Source organism: Amblyomma maculatum, chromosome 4 (assembly GCF_055883805.1).
Source record: "Amblyomma maculatum isolate TAMU_Amacu chromosome 4, ASM5588380v1, whole genome shotgun sequence".
In the NCBI taxonomy this organism is placed as follows: domain Eukaryota; kingdom Metazoa; phylum Arthropoda; class Arachnida; order Ixodida; family Ixodidae; genus Amblyomma; species Amblyomma maculatum.
In genome coordinates, this window is record NC_139347.1 from 8,020,017 (window position 1) to 8,034,799 (window position 14,783).

At 49.0% G+C, this 14,783-nt stretch overlaps 1 protein-coding gene across 1 annotated transcript in view; it reads right to left on the reverse strand.

Annotated features, from left to right (window-relative positions):
- The window catches only part of LOC146190255 (cell adhesion molecule Dscam1-like), a 367,337-nt gene that overhangs the window by 156,321 nt on the left and 196,233 nt on the right, over positions 1-14,783 (reverse strand). The window contains exons 6-7 of the mRNA XM_084599756.1: positions 6,895-7,076; positions 4,428-4,653 (exon numbers count right to left, since the gene is read on the reverse strand). Coding sequence (XP_084455882.1) covers positions 4,428-4,653; positions 6,895-7,076 — 408 coding nt within the window. The remainder of the gene's footprint in view (positions 1-4,427; positions 4,654-6,894; positions 7,077-14,783) is intronic.

A 14,783-nucleotide genomic window follows, 5' to 3' on the forward strand; every position in this document is an offset into this window, starting at 1 on the left:
GTGGCGTGCAACGTTTCAGGGCTTGTTTCGTGCAAGGGGTGCGTGGTCGTCTCACTATTTTATTGAACTCTAGATTCACTCGCATTGCAAGTAACAAAAGAGAACGAGGATGATTAACCAATGTTGCGTTTTAAAAAAGCTAATATAGAAAGCCTTTTCTGCCGCTAAAGAAAAGTGAATGATAGATTTCGCGCGTTTGTGATGTTGAGCAGACAGTTGACGGGGATAACGTACACGAGTGTAGTGCTGAAAGTGAAATGACCATGCTTTTGACTTGCTTGAATCTACGAATCGCAGTGTTCCAAGCATGTTTCTTTCTGGTCCCACTTCTGGAAGAAATGATAGAATCTTACTGGCAGTTGCCGCCCCTTTGCGTTAAGCGGCTGTTTAGTGAGCAAACCAGGAGACGGTGTGGCTTCTTTTCATGACCATTTACTTAGTTTGGGGCCCGCTTACCCCTTTTCTTAATTTGTTAACCCTCACCGAACATTTTCATTTTTGAAATTTCAACCAAAATAGTCTTTTAGCGCCCACAACAGAATATGCCGGTTCAATAAAATACTCGATAAAAACCGGACACAATGTGCCCCAAAATACAGGACGAGGTGGGCTCGTCAGTAGCCGGAAATAAGTAATTTTGGGACGAGCCTGGCTCGTCCCAGTACGCATGGGGGTTACAGACAAGGTCAACTGAAGAGACTGTCACCGCCCCCGACTAACCGCTCGCTTCAGCCGGAGTGATGACCACACAGGATGCCGCTGGCGCAGCAGTGCATGTCTTCAGCGTGGTTTAGAACGTCTTCCCGGCAATGGCACAGAACGTGCAACCTTCCCCTTTGATTCATGCCACCAGCTTTAAGGGGAAGTTAGCTTGCTGCTACAGCGATGTTGCCTTAGATCACTGAGCTAGCTATTAACGATGAATGGTTCCTAACGACTTAGTCCTCAACCGGCGTCCGGGACAGTGATCGTTGTGGTGTACATACGCATCAAAGTGTCGTCTGTGAAAAAAAAAAATATATATATATATATGCACCTTTTCTTCCTGTGAACAGCAAAAACAGAAGCGCCGCCACAGCATCGGCATAACTGGAGGGAGCGTTTGGCTGTCGCATTATCATTAACCGCTCCTCATTCCAACTTGACAACACGACAGAGGCCGCGTCGAATTCCTCATATCGCCTCTCCCTTGCTACTCGCCTTGGAGTAGCAATGCCGTGTTTGCGTTTTTCTAATTCCTGATAGTCTGTACTCGCGTGCATTGAAAACAGTGCTCGCGGCTCGCTTTTCAGGATTAGATAGTTGGTTAATCATTGTTTCTCGCTTTCGAAAGCACAGATCGATTTTCTACTAGGTTTATTGTTTCAATTCAGTTGTTTCAATGTAATGGTTTACTTCCTACTTGCACATACAGGAAAAAACAACAAATGAAAATTTTGTGAGCCCAGGCACCGAAAGATACAAGAATGAGAAGCCCCACTTCATTGGAAAAAAAAGAACTGCCCTTGTACATTTTTCTCCGTAACTGCGTGCACGCGCCCCTTCTTATCCATGTGCGTTCGCTCGCTGCGCCAGCTTCGCAGGCAACCATGCGTACGGCAAGGGCCGCTTCTGTCCGCTACGTCCGAGAGCCAGTTCCGACGGCGAGCAGCAAACTTGTGTTCAAGAGGTTCTACGCGTACGCATGGCACGAACCCAAGCTGGAGTTTGTTCCGCGGCTCTGGCTCTCAGGCCAATGTTGTCTCCCGTATACTGCTGCGCCCATAGAGCCTTAGAGTTACTCGCAGATTTATCAAGAGAGCACATTTTGCAAACGTCTTATTTCCCTGAAACGAGTCTATGGAATCAAAGGCAGGGTAGCATAAGAATGCACGAGTTTGTTCTGCGGCGCCCAACCTTGCGATGATGACGAGGAGAAGATCAAAGGAAATGCGTGATTCGCCTCAGCTTGCTCGATCGTGCGGCTGCGTTAAGGTGTCCGCCAAGAAGTGAGCCAGCTGCCGCACCATTTTTTTTTAAGCCGAAAGCCTTCAATGGCTCATACTCGCGGCGTCTGTCCGTCCGTGCCTTGGAACGGTGCCACCTGTGGCCTCTCCCCCGCACATCGGCGCACTCCTCCTCTCTCCCTGGCAACCACCAGCACCGGTAGGGGGCGCAGCTGTCCACAGCAACCATGACGTCACGTTTCGGTGATGGCAGCAGATGCGGATGCTTCAACGAGTTAAACATCGAAACTACGGCATTAGGGAGCGAGACGCACTGCAGCTGGTCAACGCATTCATTATCGCCCGCATTACCTACGGCACGCCATACCTTCCGCTTCGTAAGCAGGAGCTCAATCGGTTGAACATCCTTGTCAGAAAAGCGGTCAAGACAGCCCTGGGGCTTCCCCAATGCACGTCTACTGACCGCTTACTCCAACTTGGCGTTCATAATACCATTGAAGAGTTGCATGAAGCACATCGCCTGGCGCAACTTGTCCGCTTAGCGGCCTCGTCCACTGGAAGACATGTCCTTAAAACTCTCAATATTGCCCCGCCCTATACCCCCCAAAACCGCGAAGATCTGCCACAGAATATCCGCCGAGCCATTACCGTCAAACCTCTTCCTAAGCACATGCATGCAGAATATCACCAAGACCGCCGACAGGCAAGAGCCACTCACCTCTCTCGAATATGGGACAGCTAACCTAATGCCCTGTGCGTAGACGCTACTGGCCCTGTCAACGGACATATGGCCATTACCGTGACATCTTCAGCGGGCACTCTCCTCAACTATGCCTCTCGTCGTATCACCGAACCGAGTATTGCCGAAAAAGCAGCCATCGCTCTGGCCGCCGCCACTAATGCACAAGCTACCATCATGTCAGATTCCCGCACCGCCTGCCGTAACTATCTTCGCGGACGCATCGGTGCCGCCAGTCGCCGAATCCTCGTCGCTAATCCTCCGAAAAGGATCAGTGTGATCTGGATTCCGGGACACCAGTCGATGCCCGGCAATGAAGCTGCCCATCGACACGCTCACGCGCTCCTTCCCCGAGCCTCCCCTCTCCCGGATCACACGTATGCTTCCCCGATTCTTACATACACAGAACTGCTTGAACACTACAGGCTGTCTCGCCGTACATTACCTCCCCCTTCTTCCGCCCTATCTACTCAAGAAGCAGCAACTTACAGCCGCCTGCAAACTAATACCTTTATTACATCATTTCTCCTAAACCTCTAGTACCCCTCCTTTTATTCCCCTCACTGCCCCCATTACGGTGAGCGGGCAACACTCTACCACGTGGTTTGGGCGTGCCAAGTTACCTCTTCTTTAAGCCCTCTCCCCCACCCTGCATGGAAGATTGGGAGGCCGCCCTGTAGGACCCCTGCCCGGAGCGCCAGCAATGGCTGGCTCGCCGCGCTGTTCCTGCAGCCACGGCCAACGGGACCCTGGACTGAGGGTCCCGCCCCCTCGCTGACTAAATAAATAAAGATGTTTTGTCCTCTTCCGGCGACGCTCCTTCGACAGACATCTGGGTGCAGTGGTGCCGAAGCTGCCTTACTGTGTAGCAAGCGGGGAAGCGCCGACGCACGCCTGATTCTCTCAACAACGAAACGTGAGAAGAAGAATGAGCGGATTCCGGTTGAACATGTCACCGGATACGACAGCATGCAAGGTCGAACGCAAGCAGCAACAGCGGCTGCTTAGATCACCGGGTGCGAAAACACGAGAGGCATAGCGGAAACGAGAACAGCGCCTGGCCACATCCCCGGCCACCTATACTTTGAAGTTCGGAGCAAGACAATACTTTGAAGTTCGGGACAACAACGCCGCCAAGTTAAGCCTAGCGTCGCATGGACTGGCAGGGCGAGGAAAATCAGAGCTACCAACCGAACTCTGACACTAGTAAGGATGGAAATATGGAGGCGGTTGAGGCCTTAGAAGAAAATTCATGGTTCCGCCGGCAAGGAGGCAGACATGTGAAGGAATGCGACGCAGCGTCCCAAGCGAAGAAGGAGGCACCCGTGAAGGGGAGCGAAGGGACCGAGGCCGCCAAATCGCGGCAAAAAGCGATAGGAAGGTCACTCGCCGAGAGATCCGTAGGCACGGTCAGATCGAAAATACCGAAGGAGATGTTCCGCGTAGTGCTGCGACCGCACGGCGGCGCCGATCAGCTGACAAGAAAAGCGGGATCGAAGCTGCGCCAGGTCCTGGTTACGGCTGCAGGCCTCAACCTGAACGGGGAAGACAGATTCATCGCCAACCCGAAGAATCAGTCCCTACTAATTATGACCCCGGAGCTCGGCAGGGCGAAGCGGTACGAGCAAATTACGACCATAAAAATGGGGCCAGTTGACATAGACACAATACAAGAACTTCGAACAACGTCCGCACATTAAGTGGCAGCCACACTGCGAGGAACCCCCAATATCTGCACTGACCTTTGTACCAGAGTATCTGTGTGAGCGGGTAGCCGGCTGCCGGGCAGTGCACGACAAAGGTGCGTCCAGCTAGAACAGACACGTTGCGCATACTTCGCACCAGCGGCGGCCCACGAACGTTGAGCCGGGCGCCGTGCGACACGGTCTCAGCGTCATTGCTCGCGTGGCACTGGTACCGGCCGCCGTCCTCGGTCGTCGCCGCCGTCAGGTTCACGAAACTGTTCACCTGCACGAAGAAATGGAGCTGTTCATTTCGACAGCTTGGATATACAAATGTGGCGCATAGATGAAGACGACGCGTTTTTTTTTTTGAAAGGGATTTTATATGGAGAAGGAGGAGAAAACTGTTGTTTACACTGAAATGATTTGGGAAAGGAGGTGCGTGCGGTTGTGGCGCAAGTGGCAGACCCTATTCCGGGACATGACACCCATTGAAAAAGCATGCGCCGCGCGAATCGCTAGGCCGCTCAGCTCCTGGGGGCGCTAGATGCTAGTCGGAACAGCCCGCTTTCTTCGTCTCTTCTGTCGTTTTCTCTCTTGCAGAGCCACCGTACCCAGCAAACCCAAATACGCTTCCGGGACGCCATTGGCCACCGCCACTGCCTGAGCTCTCTCGACCAGTGCACGCTTAGCCGCCAGGTCCGAGCTGGACAGGACCGCCTCCCAGCCCTCCCTAGTTGATTGTTTCATAACTTTTATATTTGTATTTTGCTGGCAGACCCACATCATGTGGTATAGGTCAGCATACTGCCCGCAGAATTTGCACCTACCCGTGAATGTTGGGTCCACGTGTTTTAGTATGGCGGGATTTAAGAAAACATCGGTTTGGAGCCGTCTAAGGTGACACTCCTCAGATCTGTCGAGACCTTTGGCGGGTCCCTGGAGTGCCCTCCTGCGGAGGCGTAAATGATTTGTAATTTCCGCATAAGTTATGAGCGGGATTGGTATGGTTGCCTCGGGAGAACCGGAGGATTGAGCGTCACCCCGGGGAGGAACGCTCGAGCAGCCGCGTGAGCGGTCTTGTTCCCCTTCACACCCTTGTGACCGGGCTCTCATATAATGTTTTTTTTTCTAGTAGCCGAGACAGCATTACTTGTACATGAAAGTTAACAGAAGGGGGTACGGAACTTGTGAAAACGCTGTGTGCTTCCAGCGTGCATAAAAAACTGCCGACGATTACATTACTTCCGAATGCGAAATTTGAGTGCAGGCCATCAGCTTTTTCAGTTTTTCCAATAGATTGAGGCAAAGAATTCGAGCATTACGTGTATGTATACAATTACAGACAACTTTTTATTTTTCGCACATATTCCTTCTTCAAGAAACGGACCACAACAGCTTTTGATCTAACTAATATATGTCGCCTGCGCTACAACAGGTAACACGACGGTGGCACACTAACTGTGCACGCAGCGGCAGACGAAGGACCGGTTGCCTCGCTCATGGCTTAGAAAGAACTGGCAGAGAATTACTATTTATATAAACAGGCGGTTCGCAGTGGCTATGCGTTTCGGTTCGGGTGGTGCAGGCTACTGAGCGTTGAATCGAACACAACCAGCGTTTCGTTGAACGCATCAATGTTCACCGGTGTTCTTGGCAGAATCCACTTTTATGCCGGGAGCATGCGAAGCCGGCAGACGCTTTCCTGCTCCACTTGTTCGGCCCTCCATGGCGGCACGCGCATGCGCAGCGCAGAACCTGATTACGAGGGACAACGCCGACAAACGGGCACCACAAAGCTACGCTCTAAATGGGGCCCTAGGAGGTCATGATTATTTCGGCGCCATTCTCTACAGCATTCTATGCAGCCCGCGTACAGCTTAATTAAGTCCGTGTATTATATTGTGACAAGGTCGTAGGCAACACTCGAAGAGACTACGATTTCACTGAAATTCATTGGGCTGACTTGCGCCCGCAAGATGACTAAGCAATTCGGCGATAACAGCAAAAGTGCTCGGCAGTCGTCGAACGAAGAATGTCCGTTGCGCTCATAAGAGCCCAATTTAAAGTTGGCACAAAGTGAAACATTGGAATTTCATCCGAGATTCACCTCGACGCCTCTTGTGAGACAACGAAAATGATGGAGCCGTGTCTGGGCGATATTGATCCTAAATAAACAGAACACAAGACCTCTCTAGACGGTACACCCAAATTGATAAGGCCGCACGCCAGCGGCTGCCATCAGTACCAAAGAAAGGTTAAAAGGATTCGCGCCAATACGGAGACTAGGTTTTACTGTAATGAGAAAATACCGCTTATCACAGGGATCCAAAGAAATTCGCTAGCAGCATGAATGCCGATTCATTCTGGCCCCTAATGTGACACTTTCTTGACAATTTTCCGGCCACGCGCCGACTAGATGCTATTTGTTTCGTTAGAGGTATACTTCATCCATTTAAAGGAACACAAATGTGGCACTGCTGTTTCTCCTTTCGCTGGTTTGTTACCGTGAGGCATCGGAGCTCACCTGGCCGTCGTTTGTAACGAAGTCCCCGATTCGCAACCTCATGCTCTCGGCGACGGGCTCTCCATCCAGTGTCCACGTGATCTGGGGAAGCGGAGCTCCCGTGGCGGTGCATTTGAGCGACACCGGAGCGCCCGGGTCCACGATCTGCTCGGCGAAGCGATGGGTCAGCACAGGGGGATCATCTGCAACAGGCAACAGAACGGGCGCGCCCTTATGCGGCTAATAACTGCATGGGGGGACGGGCGACCGACGAATACCCGAAGCGCGAAATTACCCATAATGCCTATATAGGCGACACGCTTTCGTAAGCCATAAAATTTCACGCTTACTCTGAATTTCATAGGCCGATTTTAATTTTTATTTTATTTTTCGAATATCGAAGAAGTGACTGAGTCACTATGTAGTGGAGGGCAAAACATCCGCTTCATTTTCATCTCATTCATTCATTCATTCATTCATTCATTCATTCATTCATTCATTCATTCATTCATTCATTCATTCATTCATTCATTCATTCATTCATTCATTCGCTCGGGTGACATTCAAGCGAAACTAGTTCTCTTTTTCCTGAGATGAAAATGACCTGAGGCCTTCCCCTCTAGGCCTCAGGTCATTTTCATCTCAGGAAAAAGAGAACTTGTTTCGCTTGAATGTCACCCGAGCGCCCCTGTACATGGCCATACCGTGAATAATACAATTCATACACCCCTAATTATGCATCAGTAAAACTGAATGTAAATTCTGATGCACAACTGTTCAAAGACCTTAAGGATAATTTCTTTTCGAGCCTGTAATTTTGTTTCCGTACATTTTACATGTTGCGAAGGGCTAATTCCAAGTGAGGGTTACCGCAAATCTCTGCTTTTCCAAAGACCCATATGGAAACCATATTGAGAAAATAAAACCATGCGTAAAATTATTGCGCATGACTTAATATAAGTTCAGTGGAAATGGAACGCAGCATATATATAGGCACATCATGAGATGAAAACGCAGGAAGCATGTGTAAATGGCGTTAATTTCAGCATGTTTTCAATATCATACAAAATTTGTAATCCCTCAAATGTATATTTTCAGCTCACATGAAACGTTTCAGATGGGAACGCTCTTCAAATTCTCCTAACCCATGATGGTATTTATTCTTCATGGAAATTCGATCGCCGAAGCGGGTTCCGAACCCCTTATATTTAGCTGTGTATCAGAAGCCATAAACCTTTGAGCTATTCGAACACACAGGTAGCGCCAATAAACACCGGAGCAGTGGGAGGCCGCTCGAAGCCTGATGACCAGCTCAAACTGATCGACAGAGCGTGCAAGGTGGCAAAGGCCACTGGGGCCCTGAACTGAGGGTCCCATCCACGCCAGGAGAATTCCCTTTCGCTAAATAAAGTTTTTCAGTCATTCGCGTATTTCCTTTGCTCGGCTCTACCTGTTTGCTTCTGGGGCCTTTTGATACATGTGCTCGTTGTTGGCACTCATTATTGGCTTGCCAAGCGATACGACACTATTCTTTCTGCGCACCGATCTGCGGTTCTGCTCAACCAGGAATGCCGATCCTTGTAGCAAATAACATGATAATTATTGTGCATCAACTTGAGCTGCTATCAGCCACGTGCAATCTAAAATGAGACGCAATAACGTTTACTCCGTCCAAGTTCACACCCGCATCCAGATCTTCCTCTCCACTATGAAGCCTGCATAAACCACACGTGCTTCTTTCAATGCTTGGCATCAGGAAGAAGGTCGAGCTATTGCCGACAGAACTAAAACAAGTCACTCTTGAAAACTTCCATGCCCCCCATGCAAAACGTTTGCCCGTCTACACCGATGGTTCAGTGAATGCCGTGAGTTCTTCAGGCTCCGTGATCATACTCTCAATTAATACAGAAATAAAAGTTAGGACAATTCACCGGACTTCTTCAGCAGCTGCAGAGCTAACCGCTCTTCGTGTCGCAATTAGGCATATCAGTCAGCAGAGCCCTCAGCGGTGGTTTATTTTCACAGATCCAAAAGCAGCCCTGCAAACCTTAAAAGCGGCTTTGCGCCGTGGAGCCCATGAGAAACTCGTTGCGGAAATACGACAAATTCACCCCTATGCAATTAATGGAGGACATGACATTATCTACCAATCACTTCCAGGACACAGCGGCATAGCGGGTAATCTCCGGGCGGACGAGGTAGCACGAACAGCCCACCAAGACGGCGATTGTGTGTTGATTCCCTTCTCCAGGGCAGACGCAGCGGGCAGGCTTCGCGCACATGCGCGGGAACACACACTCTCCTTGTGGAATTCTGGCCAGTTTGTGAACTGCCGCTTAAAATTCCTGGACCCTGAGTTGAAGCTCCGGCTTCCACCTGGCCTACCCCGACATAGAGAAACTTTGCTGTGCCGCCTGTGGGTTGGCGTAGCATTCACAAACTCTTATTCTTTTCTGATAGGTATGGCAAACAGCCCTGCATGTACAAACTGTGGGTGCGACGAGACTATAGGCCACATTCTTTGTGTTGTTGTTGTTGTGGCTGTAGGAAGAAGGAAAAGAAAATGCACGGGCCTGCTACTGGCTCTGTAGCTGAGCCACCTCCGCTGCCTCGTGCAGACAGAAGAGAAAATAGAGAAGAAAGAAAAGGAAGAGGGAAAGAAAGACGCGCGCCGCAACAACAGCCGTCGTCCACCACCGAAGCGGTAGCGGGTGCAATGACGGCCTACAACAGGCAAAAATTTGGTGGCAGGCTAGCCCCCACCGCAAGCGGCGGTGACCTACCTGCCCCAGCCCAGTGCCCCAGTGTGGGACCCCCACACAGATTTATTAACTAATGCTCTAGAGTCCGTTCAAAACCGCGCTGCACGTTTCATTCTCAGTGACTATGGGCGTTTATCAAGTGTAACACTCATGAAGCAAACATTGTCATTAGAATCTTTGTCGCGACGCAGAAAAATCTCCCGCTTGTGCCTTTTCTTTAAAATGTATCACAGTAATCTAACGCTGAAAAATGCACTTTTAACATCACCGGCATACGTCTCCTCACGCATCGATAACTCTTGTAAAGTAGGAATACCTCATTTTCGAACAGCATCTTATCAATATTCATTTTTACCCAAAACAGCAACGGAGTGGAACTGCCTGCCTGAAACACTGGTGCTTGCTGGCAATGTCGATGAATTTAAAAGTTGTGTGTACTGTGCAGCAACGATTGATAGTAATATTTCAGTTCCATAGTTTTATAGGTTAAGTTGTGCACTTTGGCTTTCCAGCGATCATGCGCGTTGTACGCGACTTCTTATCTGCTTCCTTCTTTTTTTTTTTTTTGTCGAGTGTTGCTGTTTGTATTCGATATCATGTGCGTCATTGTTTTTTTTTTCCACCGTATCCTGTATTTATGCATTCAATAATTTGTAACCTGTATAGTTTGTTTTGTTTGCTGTTATTATTTTATTGTGTGAATTCTGCTTTGTAAGCATTATTTGCCTTCATAACCTACAATGCCATGTACCCATGTTCTTTCCTCCCCTTCTTTTTTTTAGCCAAGTCCCACTCCCCTCTTAATGCCCACCGGGCCAAGAGGATTACTACGGCTCCTCTTTCTCTCTTTTACTTTCACTCCCACCTTCCTCCCTTCCCTCACGGCGCGGTTGCGGTGTACACAGAAAACAAGTGAGACAGTTACCGCGCTTTTCCCTTCCTATAAATAAATCAGTTAAATCAGGCTAACTGAAATTGCCGGAGTACCTGGGTTCGATCCCGACCTCGGCGGCTGCGTTTCGATGGAGGCGAAACGATGAGGCGTCCGTGTGCTGTGCGATGTCAGCGCACGTTAAAGATCCTCAGGTGGTCGCAATTCTCAATAGCCCTTCACTACGGCTCCTCTTTCTCTATTTCCACTTTCACTCCCACCTTCCTCCCTTCCCTGTTAAGGTGTCCACAGAAAACAAGTGAGACAGTTACAGCGCGTTTCCCTTCCTATAAAGCAATCAGGGTAACTTAAATAAATAAATAAATAAATAAATAAATAAATAAATAAATAAATAAATAAATAAATAAATAAATAAATAAATAAATAAATAAATAAATAAATAAATATACAGTGAGGAAAGTCGGTGTCTATGCCGTGCGCTGGAGCAACCTAATCTAAAAACGTTGGCTGGAGCGTCTAGATGGACGCCCATTGACTGAAATTAAGATTTTAGGTGCAGTGGTAAGACTCCCGACTACTGTCCGGTACAGGAATAACAACCACCAGGAATAACAATGCACAGGAATAACAACCACCAACTAGCCCAATTTGAAACTCTCCTACTGTCCGGAGTTCCCGGGTTCGAACCTGACCATGGCGGCTGCGTTTCGATGGAGGCGAAACGAAGTGGCGTCCGTGTCCTGTGCGATGTCAGCCAACTAATCTAAAAACGTTAATGTCAGCGCACGTTAAAGATTCCCAGGTGGTCGAAATTACTCCGCAGTCCTCCACTACGGCTCCCCTTTCTCTTTTTCCACTTTCACTCCCACCTCCATCACTTCTCTTACGGCGCGGTTCAGGGGTCCACATAGCAAGTGTGAGAGATACTGCGCCTTTCCGTTCCTGTGAACCAATTAATTGATTGAATGTCCTTTACTGAATGGGAAGGCTCATGGCCATGGATGGGGGTATTATTATTATTATTAGGTCCCTGGCTACGGCGATCGTCTGCGGTGAAGGCCTCCCAGGCACTGCTCCGCTTTATGGAAAGCACAGGCCTAATCGAAAGGCTATGAATTTGCTGTTACGTTACGTTATATGACTGTGGCGTGATGTGATGTGACATGTTTGTGATGTGACTGTACTAGCTTCATCCATCCCTCTCTTACAGCTTTTATATCCACTCACCCCTTTCCCCCAGTGCAGGGTAGCAAACCGGTTTCTTTTACGGGTTAACCTCCCTACCTTTCCTCCTCATCTTCCTCCTCCTCTATGAACCATTTCAAATAAAGGAATTCGCCTTTAATGAATCGTTAGGCTATTAGGGTATTATAATACGCACGCGCAAAGTAATCGTGACAGGTCACTACTCTCTCGGTCGTAACATTATATTGGAAGACGAAGGTGAAATGTGCACATGTTTCTTGACTTTATCGCTACGCTGCAGTAGCTATTATCGTTTCTTTTAGGCCAAACATTTGAAGATAATACATCATTAAGAACACTTCCTGTTGTGCAATCCAAGTAAAGAAAATTATAGAGCGCACTTTGGACCACTAAAGTGCGATGAGGCGAAAGCCATTATAGCGCGGTGGATCCGAGCCCTCCACTACGGCACCTGTATCTTCCTCTCTTCTTTCACTCCCACCTTCCTCCCTTCCTTTACGGCGTGGTATGTGTCCGCGGAGAACTGTGACTGATACTGTGCATTTTCTATCCTGTAAATCGATTTCAAATGCCGCTGATGCCAGCTGTACTAACGCCTCTTAAGACATCTGGGTCTGCTTCTGTTTGCAGTGTGGTGCGGCGTTCGTGGAAGCGGCAAATGAAAGGCGCCGCACGGACACCTGGATCGGACGCCTGGCAGGGTCAGCTTCGTCTATGCATGATTGATGATTGATTAAAACTTTAATTTCCACCGATTTAGGAGGCCCCCTACTCCCCGCTCCTGGCACGCAGGCCTGAGGAACGGGGGCTGGAACCTCCGCGACTAAGGACTGGCGAATATACATTGGTTATTCGCGGCCTCAGCCGCCAGGCGGACGGCTGTCTGCTGGTCAGCGGGGAAGTCGCTTCGCAGCAGGGTTACCCAGGCTTCTCTACTTTTAATGTTGTCCCTAGCGCCCGGAGACTTAGGGCATTCCCAAAGTATATTGTCGAGGGTCCCCCTCGCTTCGCAGGCTTTACATTTATCGTTTTTTCTCTCATCTATCTGGGTGTGAAACAATCAGACAGGGTTCGGGAAATTTCCGGCTTGTAATCGCCGCCAGGCTATGGCCTCTTTATTGTTTAAGCTCGGATTCGGTGGCGGCATCAGACGTCTTCCTAATCTATAATTTTGGATTATTTCTTTATAGGTTTGCAAACGTTCGTCCATTTGCAAACATATAAAGAAATAATCGAAAATTATAGATTAGGAAGACGTCTGATGCCGCCACCGGATCCTAGCTTAAATAATCCGGTGGCGGCATCAGACGTCTTCCTAATCTATAATTTTCGATTATTTCTTTATAGGTTTGCAAACGTTCGTCTATGCATGAATCGCCTGGTGACGTCATGACTTCTCGTGACGTCACATCGCGCGCCCCTTGTCGAACACAACCAGCATTTAACTGAACGCACCAAAGTTAACCGGCTTTCTATAACTCGTTTACAGGAAAGGAAAGGCGCAGTATCTATCACTCGCAGAATCTCGCTATCATCTTCACGGTAGATAAGGGGAATTATGAAGAGCGTTTCACGATCTGGGGCATGGCGCCGTGGTAAAGAGCTCGGCTTGGGATCCAAGGGATGGAGGTTGAATTTTTTGGTGGAGACGTGGTTTATTAATTTATTTTTAACTCTTGCTCTCGAAAGCGTGACACCCTCTGCCGACAGCCTCTAGCCGAGAGCTGACAACGATGAGAGCTTAAAGGCTTTCGCCTTAATAATCACTTGATAACCTTCACTCTATGGTGCACAAATACTGCTATCAAGCAGTAGAGAAATGTTCGACACACTTCTAAATAAAAATGAACCATGTTCACACTGCTCATCGTATCTGCTTGTAACATCGGATTTGATGTCCGCATAAATGTGCTTTTTTATTCTTCAGCAGCCGTAAAAGCACTCAGTACACAGCGATGACACTTTTGCACTTCAGGAAAAAGCTGCCGCCATGAAATTAGTTGCTCGTTTCCCAGACCCACGCGTTGGTTTTCAGCTCAAAATGTTATCGTTAACCAAAACCAATATTGCCTAAAACTTGTCTCACGTAGAGCGGGAAATGTGTTTGTGTGTGTGTGTGTGTGTGTGTGGCGGGGGGGGGGGGGGGGAGCGGCTGCAGCTTCACTTGTGCACGACGAAAGTTTTCCTACAATTGATGCCGCGTTGTAGCGAAGACATTTCAAGCATTAAAGCATTGGTGCAGATTGCACTGTACTGCAGCTCTCCCTGTTTCTCGATTGATGCTTTTCTTCCCGCTCCTATGAATTGCAAAAGTAAACAAAGGTAGCCGAGATACAGAAGCAAAAATGGCAAGCTCCGTGCTTCCGGCTTGTTGAAAAGCGATCTGCAGCGCAGGGAGAGCTAGAATGATATCGCCATCGACGAAGTATTTGTTATGAACAATTGTTTGAGCCGCGATCGATTTTTGTCCCCCGTTCTCTGAGCCTTTCAGTCGCAGTCTTGAGGGGGATAGTGCTAAAGTTCATGAAGCAAAGAAAAGTTCGACGCAGCAGAACTTTCCCTGAAAAGGAAATACACACCCACCACACCTCTCCGGACACGCACGCACACACAAACACGCACATTTCCGAAGTCCTAGATGCGGTGAGGAAAGCACGGTGAACCAACCCAGGGTTGTAGAGAGTAGGGGGAACTCGCCACAGAGTGAGGGGTTAAAAGGGAGCTGGAAAAGAAGCAGCAGCAACGAAAAGATCTTCTCGAATCACACAATGGCTGGCAGCGGCGACGATCGGCTGCCTCGAGCCCTAATTTTGTTTCAGCCTTGAAAACCTCGATGATTGGCGCGGGAGCGGCAAGACCCTCGCCGCTGCGACGCAGCGCCGCAACGAGAAACGGCAGCCGATGAGAACCCTTCTTTTCCTCCTCCTTCTTCCAATGTACTCCGCCCTGTCTCGGTTTTTCTCTTCCCTACCTACGTTTGTTGCACTCCTTCGTCTTTGGTTATCTCTGTCGTTCGAGCTTTCGCATCGTTGGGCCGACAGGTGAAAGGA